Source organism: Pinus tabuliformis, chromosome Q (genome assembly GCF_031772625.1).
Source record: "Pinus tabuliformis cultivar Carrire ecotype Pingquan chromosome Q, CPIR1, whole genome shotgun sequence".
NCBI classification, from domain to species: Eukaryota; Viridiplantae; Streptophyta; class Pinopsida; order Pinales; family Pinaceae; genus Pinus; species Pinus tabuliformis.
The window spans coordinates 29,949,864-29,965,889 of record NC_142296.1 but is presented as its reverse complement, the minus strand read 5'-3'; the positions used below and the strand labels follow the sequence as shown (position 1 = coordinate 29,965,889).

At 39.8% G+C, this 16,026-nt stretch overlaps 1 protein-coding gene across 3 annotated transcripts in view; it reads left to right on the top strand.

The window, feature by feature from the left end:
* Positions 1-16,026, top strand: part of LOC149218115 (short-chain dehydrogenase TIC 32, chloroplastic-like) — a 205,848-nt gene that overhangs the window by 110,005 nt on the left and 79,817 nt on the right. For 2 of the 3 annotated variants that reach the window (XM_089383816.1, XM_089383818.1), the window contains exons 4-7: positions 11,131-11,284; positions 11,440-11,521; positions 11,603-11,684; positions 11,940-11,986. In XM_089383816.1, the coding sequence (XP_089239942.1) occupies positions 11,131-11,284; positions 11,440-11,521; positions 11,603-11,684; positions 11,940-11,986 (365 nt within the window). The remainder of the gene's footprint in view (positions 1-11,130; positions 11,285-11,439; positions 11,522-11,602; positions 11,685-11,939; positions 11,987-16,026) is intronic. The other variant, XM_089383817.1, reaches the window with a different exon arrangement.

Below are 16,026 nucleotides of genomic sequence, written 5' to 3'. Positions count from 1 at the left end.
TGAGACTGGTCTGGGACTAGTGGTACATACTCTGAGGCTGACTTTAAATCAGTATGATACATCCTCGATCATTTCTTCTTCTTCATAATTCAAACAAAAGCAGAGTAGAACAAAACAAAGCAGAGCAGAGCAGAACAGAGCAGAGCCATGCAGATCAGTATAGGGCAGAACAAGACAAAGCAGAACAGGCAGAATAGAGCAGAGCAAGGCAAGGGTCAGGCTGTACAGGGCAGTGTATTTGATGGATGAATAGTAGCGATCGACAGACAGATTGCAGATGAAGTTCTCCCTAGTTGAGAGTGAGTGTTAAAATTGACAACTAGGGCCAAACTTCATGTGGATCATCTTATTCATGGCTGATAATATGTTCATTAGATTCCTCTCGTCGAGAGGTGTAGGATTGATCTAAAGATCATCTGATTCCGATAAGTATTCATGGAGATATGAATTTATTTTGATTATGGAATTATTATCAAGCTGACCTACAACTCATGTAGGCTCAGAAGACCAATAGTCGCATCTATTCAAACATCAACAGTTGTGTATAAATATAGGAGGACTTTTCCTCATTTGCACTCACTCATCTCATCACATCTCTCTCTCTCTACTGCGCAAAAAGGGGTCACTCTCTCACACATGTGAAGTCGGAAGCTGCTGAAACTGAAGCTGCAACTGCAGATCCAAACTTTGACCAGCGTGGACCATCAAACCTCCTCTTCTAATCTGCGTTGTAGGTTCATCTGAACCTCCTCTAAAGGCTGCAACTTTTGGTGGTGGAATCAAGTCGATCTGACGGACAGTTTGCGAGATATCAACTGCCCTAGTTTGAAGCAGTGTTGTTAAAATCGCGATTTTTTCACCTTTCCGCATAAAACGCGATTTTTATCCCAAAAAATCGCCGGATTTTTTTTATAGCGATTTTTTTCGAAAAAATCGTCGAGGGCGCGGGCAGTGGGCTTTTAATAGGGAAAAATGAATTTTTTTTTATGTCATTTGACTGTCGCCGCGCGGAGGAGGAGGAGAAGAGCTGAAAGAGAAGAGCTGAAGGGTTTGGGTCGACTTTGGGAGCGAATCCAAGTGTTTTTAGGAGAAATCCAAGACAAGATCACCAATTTGTCCATAAAAACGGTATGTAGATTATTTTTTTTTTGTTTTGCTTCTTTAAAAACTTTGTTTTTCATTGTTTTTAAAGAATTTTTTGTAATTTTTCATTGATTTGGGATGGGTAATTTGTTATGACTATGAGAACCAATTTTTTATTTTTTCTTTTCATTTTTTTTAAACATTGTTTATGTTTTTTGAATTTTCATTGTTTTTTGGCATTTGCCATTGGCATTTGGTTGGGTAACTTGGGTTTGGAAATTGGGATTTTGGAAATAATTAACTTGTAATTTTGTAAATGCTAAATTGTAATTTGTATTATGTAATCCTAAATTCCTATTTCCTAATCCTTATTTTTCCATAGGTTTGCAAATTTAAAATTCAAAAACAAACATGCCAAGGAAATTGGATCCTTTCTGGGAATATGGTGAACCTAAAGCTCCGAATGATAGACAAAACTTGAATTGCAAGTTGTGTGGAAAGGAGATAAGCGGGGGGGTGTACAGGTTGAAGTTCCACCTTGCACAAATCCCTGGACGTGATGTGGGGCCCTGTATAAATACAAATCCTGAAATTATCCAAAGAGCCATGAGAGCATTGGGAGAATTAGAGCACACTAGAGAGGCCAACGAAGAACTCAAAAGGCAACTAAAAAGGTCAGCTGAAGGAAGTGGGCCAAGTGGCACTGGTTCTACTGCAGCGTCAGTCAATTCGGTAGTTGCATCATCATTTTTTGTTCCTCGAACCACACCTGGTTCACAACCAACTATCGGTTCAATGCTAAAAAGAACTGAAAAAGAACAAGCTGATAGGTTGATGGCAAAATTTCTCCTCTGGAGTGATATTCCTTTCAGCATTGTAAGGAATAATCCATTTTTCCAACCTACTGTTGATGCTATTGCCAGTGTTGGCCCGGGGTACAAAATCCCTTCTCTTCATGATTTCAGAGGCCGGATTCTTCAAGAGGAAAAGCGTGACTGCACCGAAAGATTGGAGGATTTTAGGGCATCATGGGCACAAACAGGATGCACTGTTATGTCAGATGGTTGGACTGACCAAAAGGGGAGAACCCTTATAAACTTCTTGGTTAGTTGTCCCAAGGGGACTATGCTTATCAAATCTATTGATGCAACTCATCAAATCAAAGATGCAAGAACTTTATGTGATTTGCTGGATGTGTTTATTTTGGAGGTGGGTGCAGAAAATGTTGTCCAAGTCATAACGGACAATGCTGCAAATTATGTTGCTGCTGGTAGAATGCTTATGGACAGGCATCCTACTTTATTTTGGACACCTTGTGCTGCCCATTGTATTGATTTGATGTTAGAGGACATAGGGAAAATTCCCTTTGTCAAAGATATTGTTGACTCATCAAAAAGCATCACAAAATTTATTTACAATCACACATCTGTGCTTAGCTTGATGAGAAAATGCACCAACAACAAAGAGTTGGTGCGCCCCGCCATTACACGGTTTGCGACGAGTTTCATATCTCTTCAATCCCTCTTGAATTCTATGTGGGATTTGAAGAGAATGTTTCTTTCAGAGGAGTGGCGTGCTTCGTCAATGAGCCGCAAACCAGAAGGAGAGGCCGTGTGCAGACTAGTTTCATACCAGGAAGACTTCTGGGCGGGAGTGCAGGAGGTGTGCGCTGTTACTGAACCTTTGGTAAAGGTTCTTCGGTTGGTTGATGGTGAGAAGCCCGCAATGGGCTATTTGTATGAAGCCATGGACAGGGCCAAAGAAGCCATTCGGTCCTACTATGATGATAAGGGAGATGATGGGTTTCAGAGGCAACTCCTTCTATGGGAAGTGATTGATGAGCGATGGAACAACACACTCCATCGTCCCATTCATGCTGCTGGGCTTTTCCTGAACCCTTGCATTTTCTTATGCATGTGGGTTTGATTTTGATGCTGAGATCGTGGATGGATTATTAACCTGTGTCCAGAAGATGGTGAGATCTCCAGAACAACGTATAGAGATCTCTAAACAAATTGAGACATATAAGATGTCAGGTGGCACATTTGGCTTTGAGATGGCTGTCACTGATAGGACGATTAAAATGCCAGGTATTTTTTAGTTTGTACTTTGTAACTTTGTTTCAAATTTCATTGTCTCTTCAAATTCCATTTTTTTCTTATGTTTATTTAAAATTTTATTTGTAATTTTGTTGTAGACGCATGGTGGAAGATGTATGGTGGCAGAGTACCCCTTTTGCAAAAGCTTGCCGTACGCATCCTCAGCCAAACATGCAGCTCCTCAGGATGTGAGCGCAATTGGAGTGTATTTGAAAAAATACACAACAAGAAGCGCAATAGGTTAACAACTTAACACTTAAACATTTAAAATATTGCAAATTTCCAAATAAATTTTTGAATTCATTAAACAATATTTTTTTTATAATATTAATTATTAATTATTATTTCATGAACTTTGTACACGTTGGAGTCCCATAGACTTAATGACATGGTCTATGTCTACTACAATCTTCGATTGTGGGTGAGGCAACTAGAGAAGACACCTGATATGGATGCCATCTCATTGGATGGGATTGACACCACTGCTGAATGGAGGGTTGAGACCGAGAGGCCTCTCATGGATCCCACTGATGATTAGTTAGTGTAGGATGAGGGGGAGGAGGAGGGGGAGGAGGAGGAGGAGGAGCAGGAGTAGGAGCAGGAGCAGGAGCAGGAGGAGGAGGAGTTGGAGGAGCAGGAGGAGGAGGTGACACCGCCTACCCGGGCTACCACTACCACCAGTAGAGGACGTGGTCTCCGTCTACCTACAGTAGCTGCTACTTCTACTTCTTCAGCTTCTAGAGCACGTCAGACTCCACTGCCATTTCCACCAGCACAGGCACCAGCATCTTCATCTAGGGGGAAAGGGAAAGCAGTGACATTTTCTCGCAAGAGGGGCAGAGGAAATCAATAGGATTAGAGTCTTAGACTTTCATTTTATTGTATATGACATTATGACATGATGAGATACATTATCATATTTTTTGTTGATATTTTGAGGCTGAGTTGGGACTCAGGACTTACTATTCAGGACATGATTCAATGTTATGTGTGATTTTAGCACTAGAAATGATATTAAACATCTTATATATTAGTTTTTTTATCATATTTATGTGTCAATGTATTTATTTTATGTTGTAGATGGTTTAGATATTAAAAAAATTGAAAAAAAATGAAAAAAAATGAATATTTTTGTGCCAAACGCTTTTTTCCGCTTTTTTCCCGCTTTTGCTGATTTTTTCCGCTTTTTTCCCAGCGCCGATTAAATCCCGCTCGCGCTTTTAACAACATTGGTTTGAAGGACGCTGCTGAAACTGAAGCTGCAACTACAGATCCAAAGTTTGACCAATGTGGACCATCAAACCTCCTCTTCTGATTTGCGTCGTAGGTTCATCTGGACCTCCTCTGAAGGCCGCAACTTTTGGTGGTGGAATCAAGTCGATCCGACGGACGGTTTGTGAGATATCGACTGCCCTAGTTTTGATGATGAAGCCGCTAATGCTAATGTTGTTGATCTAGGGTTTGCTACTGCTGATATAAAATAGATTTATTGTACTATTTCTCTCTGCTGAATTATTGAAGATAAAAGAAGATTTGATCAAAGGGTTTCCTCACACATTGTGGGGTTTGTCCCTGGCTAGCTGCCACATCTTGTCTCTTGTCTTGGCTTATTTTCTGTCGATCGTTTAATGTTCTATCTGCACTTTACTTTATGTACACGTGATTGCAAATCTGTGGAATATAATAAAAAAGAAGTAAACTGTTATAAGCATAAAACGTACCATAACTTAACAAAAACCAACAGGCTGAGCCAAGATCAAGGCTCTAATAGCACTGCGATGTCCCAAACGAAGAAAATTTGGAACGTTCCCTTTCACATAAAATTTCTACTTATAAACATAAGATTTCCATGTAAAATATAACATATAAAATGCATGCAATTCTATAACACGATAAGTAGAAACAATCTTAGCTTTATTATAATATATGAACTAGGGTTTTACATGCTGGAAGAGTAAAATCGCTGAGATAGCTGGCCTCAATAGATCTACAATAATACCACAATAGGCCTCCCAAAACAAACTAAAAACCAAATAGCTACAACCTGTGAACCCAAAATGGATTCACCAAGGGAATAGATGGGTGCTCGCCCACTCTCACTGAATCACCTGAGGGTTTCCATCTTGGGGCTACTGCTGGAGTAGAGAACCAGGTTCTCAACCTCTCATGCAAGAAACAATACCAAATCCAAGATGTCCTCCAATGGTCTCCTCCTCCTCTTTTATAGATTTGATGGACTCCTCTAGAACCTTCTATTTTATTATTATTTTAATTGTGGATCATGTTTCTCTCTTTTATTTCAATTAAAAAATATTCTTTTTAATGCAGGAAAATGGTAAATTAGCCACCACGTCTCTTTAGGTCACTGAAAATCATATCTAACCATCCCATCCTGTATATCTTCTCGTTTTGGTTCCAACGAGCTATTACACTGAGGTGTTCTGCCATGTAGTCCTCCCTGAATGCCACCTTAAGCGTAATTAATTGAGTCAAGCCCACTAATTACTCAATTTTCTGAAAGTTGTCGGAATGCGCCGGAACGAAAGGAAAATTGTGCGGATGATGAAATATACCAAGCGAATGCTATCATAACTCATAGAAACTCCTCAAAACTTCATCGGGACCCCTGAAGACATAAACTTCTCCACTGGCCTAGTCATCCCCTGCCCTGGAAATCCATCCTGGTTGTATTATGAAGAAGAATAAAAATGGGAATATGGCAATAATGTCCGTCAAAGATAGTACTGCGGGCCTCCGGGAAAGTGCATTTGCTACTATGTTGTGCTTGCCCTTGATGTACTCAATCTCAAAGTCATAGGCCTAGATCTTGCTCACCCACTTCCGCTGCTTCTCCTCCAATGACTACTGCTCCAGGAAAGATCGAAGACTGTTGTGGTTAGTCTTCACCTTGAAATGATTTCCCACCAGATACTATTTGAACTTGGCTAGCGCATGCATCATGGACACCATCTCCTTGTCATAGACAGAGTACAACTAGTCATGGGGTAGCAGTTTCCTGCTCTCAAATGCAATATGATGGCCTCCCTACGTCAACACAACCCCAACACCCTCACTGGAAGCATCACACTCTAGCACAAATGTTCGTGTGAAGTTTGGTTAAGCCAAAACAGGACATCTGCTCATAACCTTCTTGAGGTTCTTAAAGGCCTCCTGTGCCACTTGTGTCCACTCAAAAGCCCCCCTTTTCATCAAATTTGTGAGGGGTATTGCAAGCTGTGAGAATCCCCTCACAAACCTCCTGTAGTATGTGAAAATGCCCAGCAACCCTCTCAACTCCGTCACTTTCTTGGTGTGGGCCAATCCAAGATGGCCCTGATCTTCTCGTGGTGTACCTTCACTTTGTCCTCCCCAATCACATGCCCAAGGTATAACATCTCTGTTAGTCAAAATTCACATTTGTACATCTTTGCATACAACCGCTACTCCTCTAGTATGCGAAGTACTACCCCAAATGTTGAAGTTGCTCCTCCTAAGTCCAGTTGTAGATGAGTATGTCATCAAAGAAAACTAGGACAAAACGCCTCAACTATCCACGAAACACATGGTTCATACATGACTGGAATGTTGTTGGAGCGTTGGTTAGCCCAAAGGTCATCACCAAGAACTCGAAATGTCCATAATGGCAACGAAACGCAGTCTTAGGGATGACTTGCTCCCTCACTCGAATCTGATGATACCCCGAGCACAGATCTATCTTAGCGAAGTATTTCGCTCCTCTAAGCTCATCCATCACCTCATCAATTCGCAGGATGGGATATCGGTTTTTAGTGTCTTCTTATTGAGGGCCTTGTAGTCAATGCACATGCGTAGTGTCCCATCCTTCTTCTTCACCAACACCACGAAGGAAGCGAAGGAACTCGAGCTAGTTTTGATGTGCCCCAACCTCAATAGCTCCTGGATGGCTAGTCTATCTCATCTTGATAGGCCTTTGGGTGCTTATACGAAGTAGTGATGACTGCGTTCACCCCATCCTCCAACTCAATAGTGTGCTCAAACCCACGATCTGGTGGTCTACTTGGTGGGATCTCCCCAAAAACCCCCTGGTGCCTCTCTAACAAGGCCAATATGTCTGGATGCATAGGTTGTGTCGGAGCCCTTGTCTATGAGATTCTCAACTCGACTGCCGACTATATGTGCCCATGTCGTAGATCTACCTCCATCCGGTCAGATGAAATTGTTTGTGGTGGGTAAGAGTGAATCCTCCTCAATAATACTAGCTTCCCATCTGGTCCCATAAACTCCATCTCTATCTTATGCCAGTCAGTGGTGATCCTCCCCAATGAGTACAACCACAAGACACCCAACACCATGTTGGTGTCCGGGACATCAACTACAAAAAAGTGATCAGTGAGCGAGTAGTTCCCCATCCTCATATGAACCATGCATGACATTCAGAAAATTGTTTAACGCATATATGAATCCACACTTACCGCAACAACCATAAGTAGCTGATAGTCAGAGTTCGAGCCTCTCTCACCCCACTAGAAATTTCAAACATTTGACTAGAATTATCACAAAGTAGCAAAGGGCCAACACACATGCAAATTCTTGATGTTGCAGGATCTCATGCACTAGAAGATTGGAAAATTCAATGCTTCAATGAAACTCATGGAATTCAAGGTTCAATTCCTATGCACAGGAGGAGACTTAAACACACTGTCAAACACAGAGAACAATCCAGAGAATAATGATGGGGATAAAGGAAAATAGCAAGGAATCAAAGACAAATTTTTTGTCAAGGGAGAGAGGGGTAATAGGAGAAGAGAACTAAATTTGGGACCTGTGCTATGAAACCATGTCAGGCCAAGAGAGTAACTCCATGAACAAATTATGTTTTTGCATTAAGCGAGAACATGGATATATACAAGGAGAGGGAGACTATTGGGATTCATCTCCCAATGTCTCTTCATCTTCCAATTTCCTTTATATTGCTATTTACAAGATTTACATGGATTTTCCTAATCCCAAAGATTAGGTGTCAACAGTTTCTTGCTTGTGGCCATGATATGCTTTTAACTTTGGTTTAGCTGCATCAACCTTCATGGCAACATTTTTGGGCCTAAGCTAGATATGTGAACAGGAGGAGGGGGTGTGCCAGTGCCTTGTAGACCCATTGGTCATGTGGACCTAGAGAAGGAAAGTAATGAAATAGGGCTTGTAATGTGTGGAGGGGAGTGAAAAATGTGGAATGGGAAAACAGGACCACGCTACGAAAAACAGGGTTTCCCAAGCAGTTCCATTTCTAAAGCCATAGGGAAATAGTAGAGATCCCACGGGGCTAGGATTGAGGATTAACCCCTCATTTAAGGCAAGGGAACAAAACCATGGTCAAATCCCTTCCTTCTTCCGGGTCACCCACTAATCGCCTAGATGAAAAACGACCATAAGTACCCGATTGCACAATGAAAAACATACCTTCTGGGTTGGATTTCCCACCTAACATCTGCTCTCGATAGACGGGTGAGGAAACATACAACTGATGTAGGGAGCGGAGATGAAGTGGCACATCACACCAGCTATGGGTGGCTCTCAAGGGCTACTGGCTGTTGGCTGGAAGAAGATGCATAGGAGAAAAGCTCTCCTAGGGGTACCCATTTTTGGTGGGTAACAGACCCTAGGGGGATTAGCCCTCCAATTTAAGCAATTGCTATTTCAAATTGCTGTACCTTTTATATTTATTTGCATAAATCTGTTTCCGCATATTTATTTGCATAAATCTGTTTCCGCATTGTTATTTCACTAATATTTTATAGCCCTACCTTTATCACCTATCGATACTTGATCCTAGTGTGTTTTCACACTCTCAAGAACACTCGAAACTTCTGTTTCCTGTAGATTTTTGTCATTCACATGTGCTGAAAGGGTAGGACAGCAGCAAGCTTGTCATTTTTTAGGTCACATAATCAGGATGAATTCAGAGAAAGATAATCTTTCTTGGCGTATGGCCCCTTACCTCAACTCGTGCCATCAAAGGTAGTATTTATTTGAGGTATTTCACTATTTCTCAAGTGCTGATTTGTATTTTCTGCATTATTTACTCACATATTAGATTTAACACTTGTGTTTAATTAACTCCTAGCCTTCATCTTACATAAGGTTCATAGGCACTGGTCTATTAACTTGTTGGTGAAACAATCAAGGTATTGGAATACTCCACGTGGCGTTGTAGGAGTTGGTAATAAAGTGAAAGGAGATTCTGTTGAGTTGACAATGGGTACATCTCTTCTGTGCTTTCTGCTTAACGCCTTCATTGGATCTTGCTGAGGCTGCTAATTCAAGTGGTAACAATTCCCAAATTGGGGAGGGAGAAAGACAAAAGTCTGAGTTCTATAGGATTTGCCATAGAGAATGAGAAGAATAGCCAACAATGTATCCAAATGAGGATGAAGTGGTGAAGCGTTGAGGAGATTCCAAACATATCAACAAGGTAGGTGCCAAAATAGATGTCCATATCGAGTGAGAATACCTCAAGTATATTTGAGAGAGGAAAATACCACAATCTAAAAAATCCTTTAATAGCCTACTACATTACGAATAAATGGGTATGGGACCATAAATCTATTGGGGTCTTGTGTTCATTATGTTTGTCTTGATGCAATGGAAATAATTGTGATGGGACTCCCTAACAAAGTTTAGATTATAGTATGATTTGAGTTGAAGAATGCCGAGATTATTGTAGCCCCCTCCCTTCCAAGCCACTAAAGCTAAAATCATGGGATTGGAACTATAGAAGTGCTCCACCCCCATGTAGACCCATAATTTTCTTTTGGATTCAAGAGTTCCTGTATTAGCCATTTTCATTTTCTGTGAAGTGTAGATGCCGTTTAACTTGAAATAAGGAGACTTGGTGGAAGGCTTTTAGGAGAAGCATTACCCTTTGAAGAATGCTTTCCTTGCTGAGGAGAGGAGGGGACAAGATCTAGTTTCAAAGAATTTATTGTAACGGACAAGTCTTTCATGATAATGGCCTCAAGTTGGAAAAATCTCTAAAGAATTCCTATTCCTTGATAAGTTGCTAGAACCTCTACTTCCTTGTTTGTACAGTATAGTATCCCCCATGGAAACTCGAGCTTCTAGTGTCCTTCAATATTGGTGATGATCCCTCTTGCTTCTACCACCCCATTAATATATGCAACTTTCATATGTGATAATGGATCCTATTTTCACCTACTTGGGTTGGATTGTTATATGCTTCATGTTTCAATCTTAATATAAATTTGCATTTGACTGCATAAACCTACAACACTTGAGCCATTTTATGGTCATCCTAAATGGATTAAGCATATTATCTCATTAGATTTGAAAAGATTTATTATGGCATAAGGAGCAAACTATTTGATTTTATTGATGTACAAATATGATGTATATCCACAATCTTTTTGGAAGATAAATGCATTCCATAAACGTAATTAAAGTACTAACTCCTACCAGAGTGATTTATTAGATATGAATTATTATCTATGCCATTTGTCACCTTAGGTCATTCTCATGCTTTTTATTACATTTTGTTATAAACATAAAAGGTCTGTAATCCACTTTGGTTCCATGAACTTTATTACCTTTATGCATTACTCGATATGTATTTTCGAGGATTCTTTGTTGCTAGCTTCATTCGACTCTTGGATGCAGCTGATAATGAAATTTGGTAGTGTTTGGGGGATTGGTTGATTAATTTGCTTTGATTTGTAGCATTTCACCCCTCTTCCACTTCAGGGTTGCATTCCCATGATGTGTAGGTTTTTCTTGTACCTTCAGCTTTAGTTTTTTTCTATTGTATTGTATTCTTGGGAGATGCATTTTGCACTACCCTCATCACTATTTTGGTATCCTATACTTTCTAGTCCCGTTAACCTATTTAGTCATTAGTGGATATTAATTTAATTTCTGTTTCAATTCATTTTCTTTACTTTTTCTCCACACTTTGCAGGGCACTTCTTATTGACAAATCTTCTCTTAGGCAAGCTAAAGGCGACTGCTAAAGAGACAGGAATTGAGGGGAGAATTATCAATGTTGCATCTCAAGGTCATAGAGGGACATATCGAGAGGGTATTCGCTTGGATAAAATCAATGACCAATTAGGGTCAGTTTTACTCTCTGTTCAGTGTGTTCTGCTATACAGTATTTTGGTAATCTTATGAAAATATTTTACCTGTCATTAGCTTGTATATTCAGATTCGATTTAGAACACCTTTGCCAAGGTCGGACGTTATGTAAGCCTTTTTCTTCATTTCTTAGCAGCTTCAAGCGCTATTTAGCCTATGGTCAGTCAAAGCTTGCAAATATCCTGCATGCAAATGAGCTTGCAAGGCGTCTTAAGGTAATTTCAACTGATACTTGCATTTGAAATCAGTTATTTGAAGGATGAAAATGACGCTCAAATCTTTTCTTTATTATTCAGGAGGAAGGAGCCAATGTAACAGCCAATTCTTTACATCCAGGAGTAATAACTACTAATATTGCACGTTACTGGACAGCACTAGGTAAGAAAGTTTATTTGATTTTTCCCTGTCATTCTTTTGTTTTTTCATATGGAACCTGCAACAGGTGATTGCCTACTCACGTTGAGGTTTTGTATTTGTCACTATTTCTTCCCTAAAATTGCTATATATGAGAATTGACACACGCCCACCCCCCCCAAAAAAAGTTGCATTTTCCTTGTATGTTCTATTTCTGATTTACAATAATAAAAAGCTAATGGTTTGAATTCTCAGACTCACATTCATGCTGTTTTGCAGCTGTTCCTATGGCTTTCGGGAAGTTTATGTTAAAAAGCACATCACAAGTAAGTTGCTTGTACAAATTTCATTCTTGCTCATTTCTGACATTTTAAAGTGTTCTGATCTGAAATTCTTTAATCAATGCAAGACAAGTTGCATTCTGAAAATCTATTAGTTCAAAAGAATCTGTAGAATTCTGCCTGTTTGTCTATCAAGGACCAATATTCTGAAAACAGCCAGATCTCTTCAAGGCAATTAATCCATTTTCCTAGATGTCTTTCACAGGTGAGCTTAGTGGTTACCTAGTTTGATTAATTTTCCTACAATCTGTGTGCTGTTTTTCATATATGTGCTGCATTTCCATTATTTGTTGGTATATTTTATCTAAATAGTGTTGAGATCATGTGGTCACTCTTCACTTGAGGCCACATGTCAATCCATTGTGTTGATTATAGCTTTATGGAGCCTGTTGACCACTACGTGTCAACTTCCCATAGCAGTACACCCCCTTTTCTTCGCAAAAGGGATAGCGCTTGATTGACGTGTCCGTGCCATTCGACAGTCATCGTCGACTTGATCAATTTATGTTGTAAACCTAGTCTGCATGTGTGAATTGTAAATAATCTTAGCAGAGTTGAGTCATATATGTAAATTGCCTAGGTGGACCTAATTTTCTAGTGATAATCTACGTTCCGGAAGGTTTTTTGTCTCACCGATCCATGATCGGCAGAGTTTTCTTTCAGCCTAACCCCAAAGCCGGAATGGATTTTGTCATTAGAATCTTAGGAGAATCCTAGTATGTTGATCTGCTAGATTATAGTTGTGTCGCAGAACTGGGTGGTCTATGAGAGTCTATGTCAAATGGGTTTTCCCTCTTTAGATGTAAAATTGTAAAAGTCATGATGTAAAGTGTCTTGAGGGTTAGAAAATGTTTTAATCCCCTCATAAGTCCTAAGTCCTAGGTCCTAGGTGATTTTTCCAAAGGCTAAGTTCGAGGATTCATTTAAAAATAAATTAAAAATTAAAAATTGAAAAATTGAAAAGATAAAGAACAATAAAAAAGGAATATATATATAAAAGATATAAAAAACATAAAAAAATTAAAAATAATAATAATAATAATAAAATATATAAAAAAATAAAATAAAATAATAAAAATAATAAAATAATATTTTTGAGTAAATAAATGCAGAATTTCAATTTTTTAATGCATTAAAAATTTGACGGATGAGATTAAGAGATATCTTGATCCTCATCGACGGTCGAGATCGTTTTGACATGGATCACTCGAACTAGCCGTTGGAAATTTTTCCTTTAAATAGGGTGCTAGGGGTCATTTGAGATCAGATTGGATCTGAGAGTCTGGTGCTAAAGAAAGCTCTCTTGTAGTCATTTTTTGTGCAATAAAGAAAGACTTTGGGGTTAAAAATCTTGCTGGTGTTACTCTTCTGAAAGTGATGTAAGATAATTTATGTTTCTGTATAATTTTATTTTCAGCCATTGATTTTAGCTTGATGAAGATTGATCTAGGCATATGTATCTTGTCTGATCTCTGGGGTTTGAATGATAGTGTAGATCCTGAAATATAGTGGCAGGTATCTCCATTTGATCTGGATTCCACTATTGTTTTCTCCCTCTATGTTAATGGTTGATTTTAAGCTGTGCAGGAAATCTTTTTTTTAGATTACCGGGCGTTAGGGGAAGTTCTCGGCTGAACCAGCCAACTCTCGGATTGTGTTTTCTGAAAGAGCCCAGCCAGTTCTTGATCCCGGCCTTATCATTTGATTTTTTTTTTTATGAATGCATGCAAGGTTTTTTCTGAAGCATCTCACATTAAAATTAAAATTCTGAAAATATTTATGTGGCATAACGAGAAATCTGGCTGTTTTAGAGCCTGCAGTTTGTGAATATTGTAATTATTTAGTTAGGGTTTTTAGTTTCGTTTCTTGCACATATTATTTTGGGTTTTCTTTGCTTTTGCAGATTGCAGGTACAGGTTTTGAGAAATAATTTCTTGTGGGGTTTTCATTTGGCAAATCTGAAGCAAAAGGATCTGAAATTTTTTCAGTTTTTCTGGAGAATTTTGTCATCTGTCTGCTGCTACCTGGGGTTTCAATTTGCAGAAAAAATCTTAAATTTTTTTTTTCTAAGCAGGCTGTGGGATTGTTGCCTTACTTCCACGCGGTTTTTCACCACTGGCAGCCTCTTCTTCCTCTGCGTCCTTCTCTTTCCAAATCCTGCCTTTCTCCTCTCGCCTCATTCCATATATCGTTTCTTTCTGTGGCTCCCTCTTATCCTGTCATTCCTGCAAATTTCCTACGCAGCTCCATGCTGCTCACCCGCTGTCTGCCTACGTATCATTACCAAAACCCAACCCTAGCTGCATTCTCCTTTGTAGCTCTTTACTCTTCACGCAACTCTCTTGTTTACATAGCCTCCTTCCCATTTTCCGTCTCAGCCTTCTTTCTGTTCATATATGGTCCCTCAAGTCCTTATTCCTCATTGCTGCCAGCTATCCCTCCTTGAGCCAGCATTGCCTCACTCTCTACGCTGTCCATATCCCTGCTGTCTTGGAGCCTCCCTGCGTAGTTTCCTCTCATCCAAGCCTGCATACTGCCTTGCAGCACTATTCCCTCTCCGCTGTGGCTCTCCGCATCTCCCTCAGCTACCTACGGATCTAAGTTGCAGGAAACGTGTGCAGGGGGTCCGTTTCCCCAGGGGAAACGAAACGAAACTCGTTTCCCCGTACCGTACGGCCTGGAAACGCGTTTCCGGCTGTACGGCCACGTTTCCCGAAACGGAAACATGGCCGTACGGCCAGAAACGCGTTTCCAGGCCGTACGTGCCATGTTTCCCCAAAAAAAACACTTGTTTTTTAATTTTTTTTTTTTAATTTGTTTTTAAATTTTTTTAGGGTTTCCAGGTAGTTCTAGAAACCTATTCTAAAGTTATAAAAGAGCAGCTTGGCTCATTCTCTTATCACACTATTCAGCAAGTCATTTCTCTTGGAGACTGGCAGTTGTTTCAGCTAGGGTGTTTTGAGCAGTGAGCAAAGTAGATTTCAGCAGCAGGAGAAAGAGATTTCAGCAGCAAGAGAAAGAGATTTCAGCAGGAGATTTCAGTAGCAGCAGATTTGGCTCAGCTGCAACCATATTTCTCTTCTCTTTTCTGGCGTTTCGGGGTAGTCTCAGCCACAGATAATTAATTTGGGTAAGCCACATTCATTTTTTTAGTTTTTTCTTACTATTTCTTCAATTTTCTAGGGTTTAGGCAGCCAAAAATATGAAAAACGTTTTTTATTGATAGATTTGTTTTTTAAATTTATTTTTGCAGCAGATTTGACTCAACTACAGCCATATTTCTCCTCTTTTCTGGCATTTTAGGGTAGATTCAGCCACAGAAAATTAATTTGGGTAAGCCACATTCATTTCTTAGTTTTTTTCTTACTATTTCTTTAATTTTTCTAGGGTTTATACAGCCAAAAATATGAAAAACGTTTTTATTATTTACAAATTTGTTTTTTTAATTTATTTTTGCAGCAATGGCTTCCAGCCAAAGTGCAGCTGCAACTTCAAGCCCTAGGGCCAACCCAAGGGCTGAATATTATCCTCTTTGGAGGCATGTGACGAAGCTTCAAAGATGTGGAGGTGGTGGCTCATGGGAATGGCGATGCAATCTTTGCAATAATACGTACAAGGGCTCCTACCCAAGAGTGAAGGCGCATCTATTGCATGGAGGAGGACAGGGGATTTCAGGTTGCACAAAAACATCAGATCCGTTGGTAAGGAGGGCATATCAAAGAGAGCAAGATGAGGCGGATGGTACTAAGAGAAGGCATGATGACCTTAGTCAAGCTCCATCTAACATTGAGCCAAGGATTGTAGCTGAAGCAAGAAAGAGGAGAGCTAGTCACACTCAAGAACATGAACAACCAGCACCCAAAAATACCAGAGGCACAGGGGCATCCCATTCAGTTCAGAATAGCAGAATTGCTAGATTGGTGAATGTGCAAGCAAGAGAAGAAGCTGATTCCAGAGTGGCTAGGTGCATTTATGCATGTGGTATCCCATTCAATGTTGTTCGCTCTCCTTACTGGCAAGATATG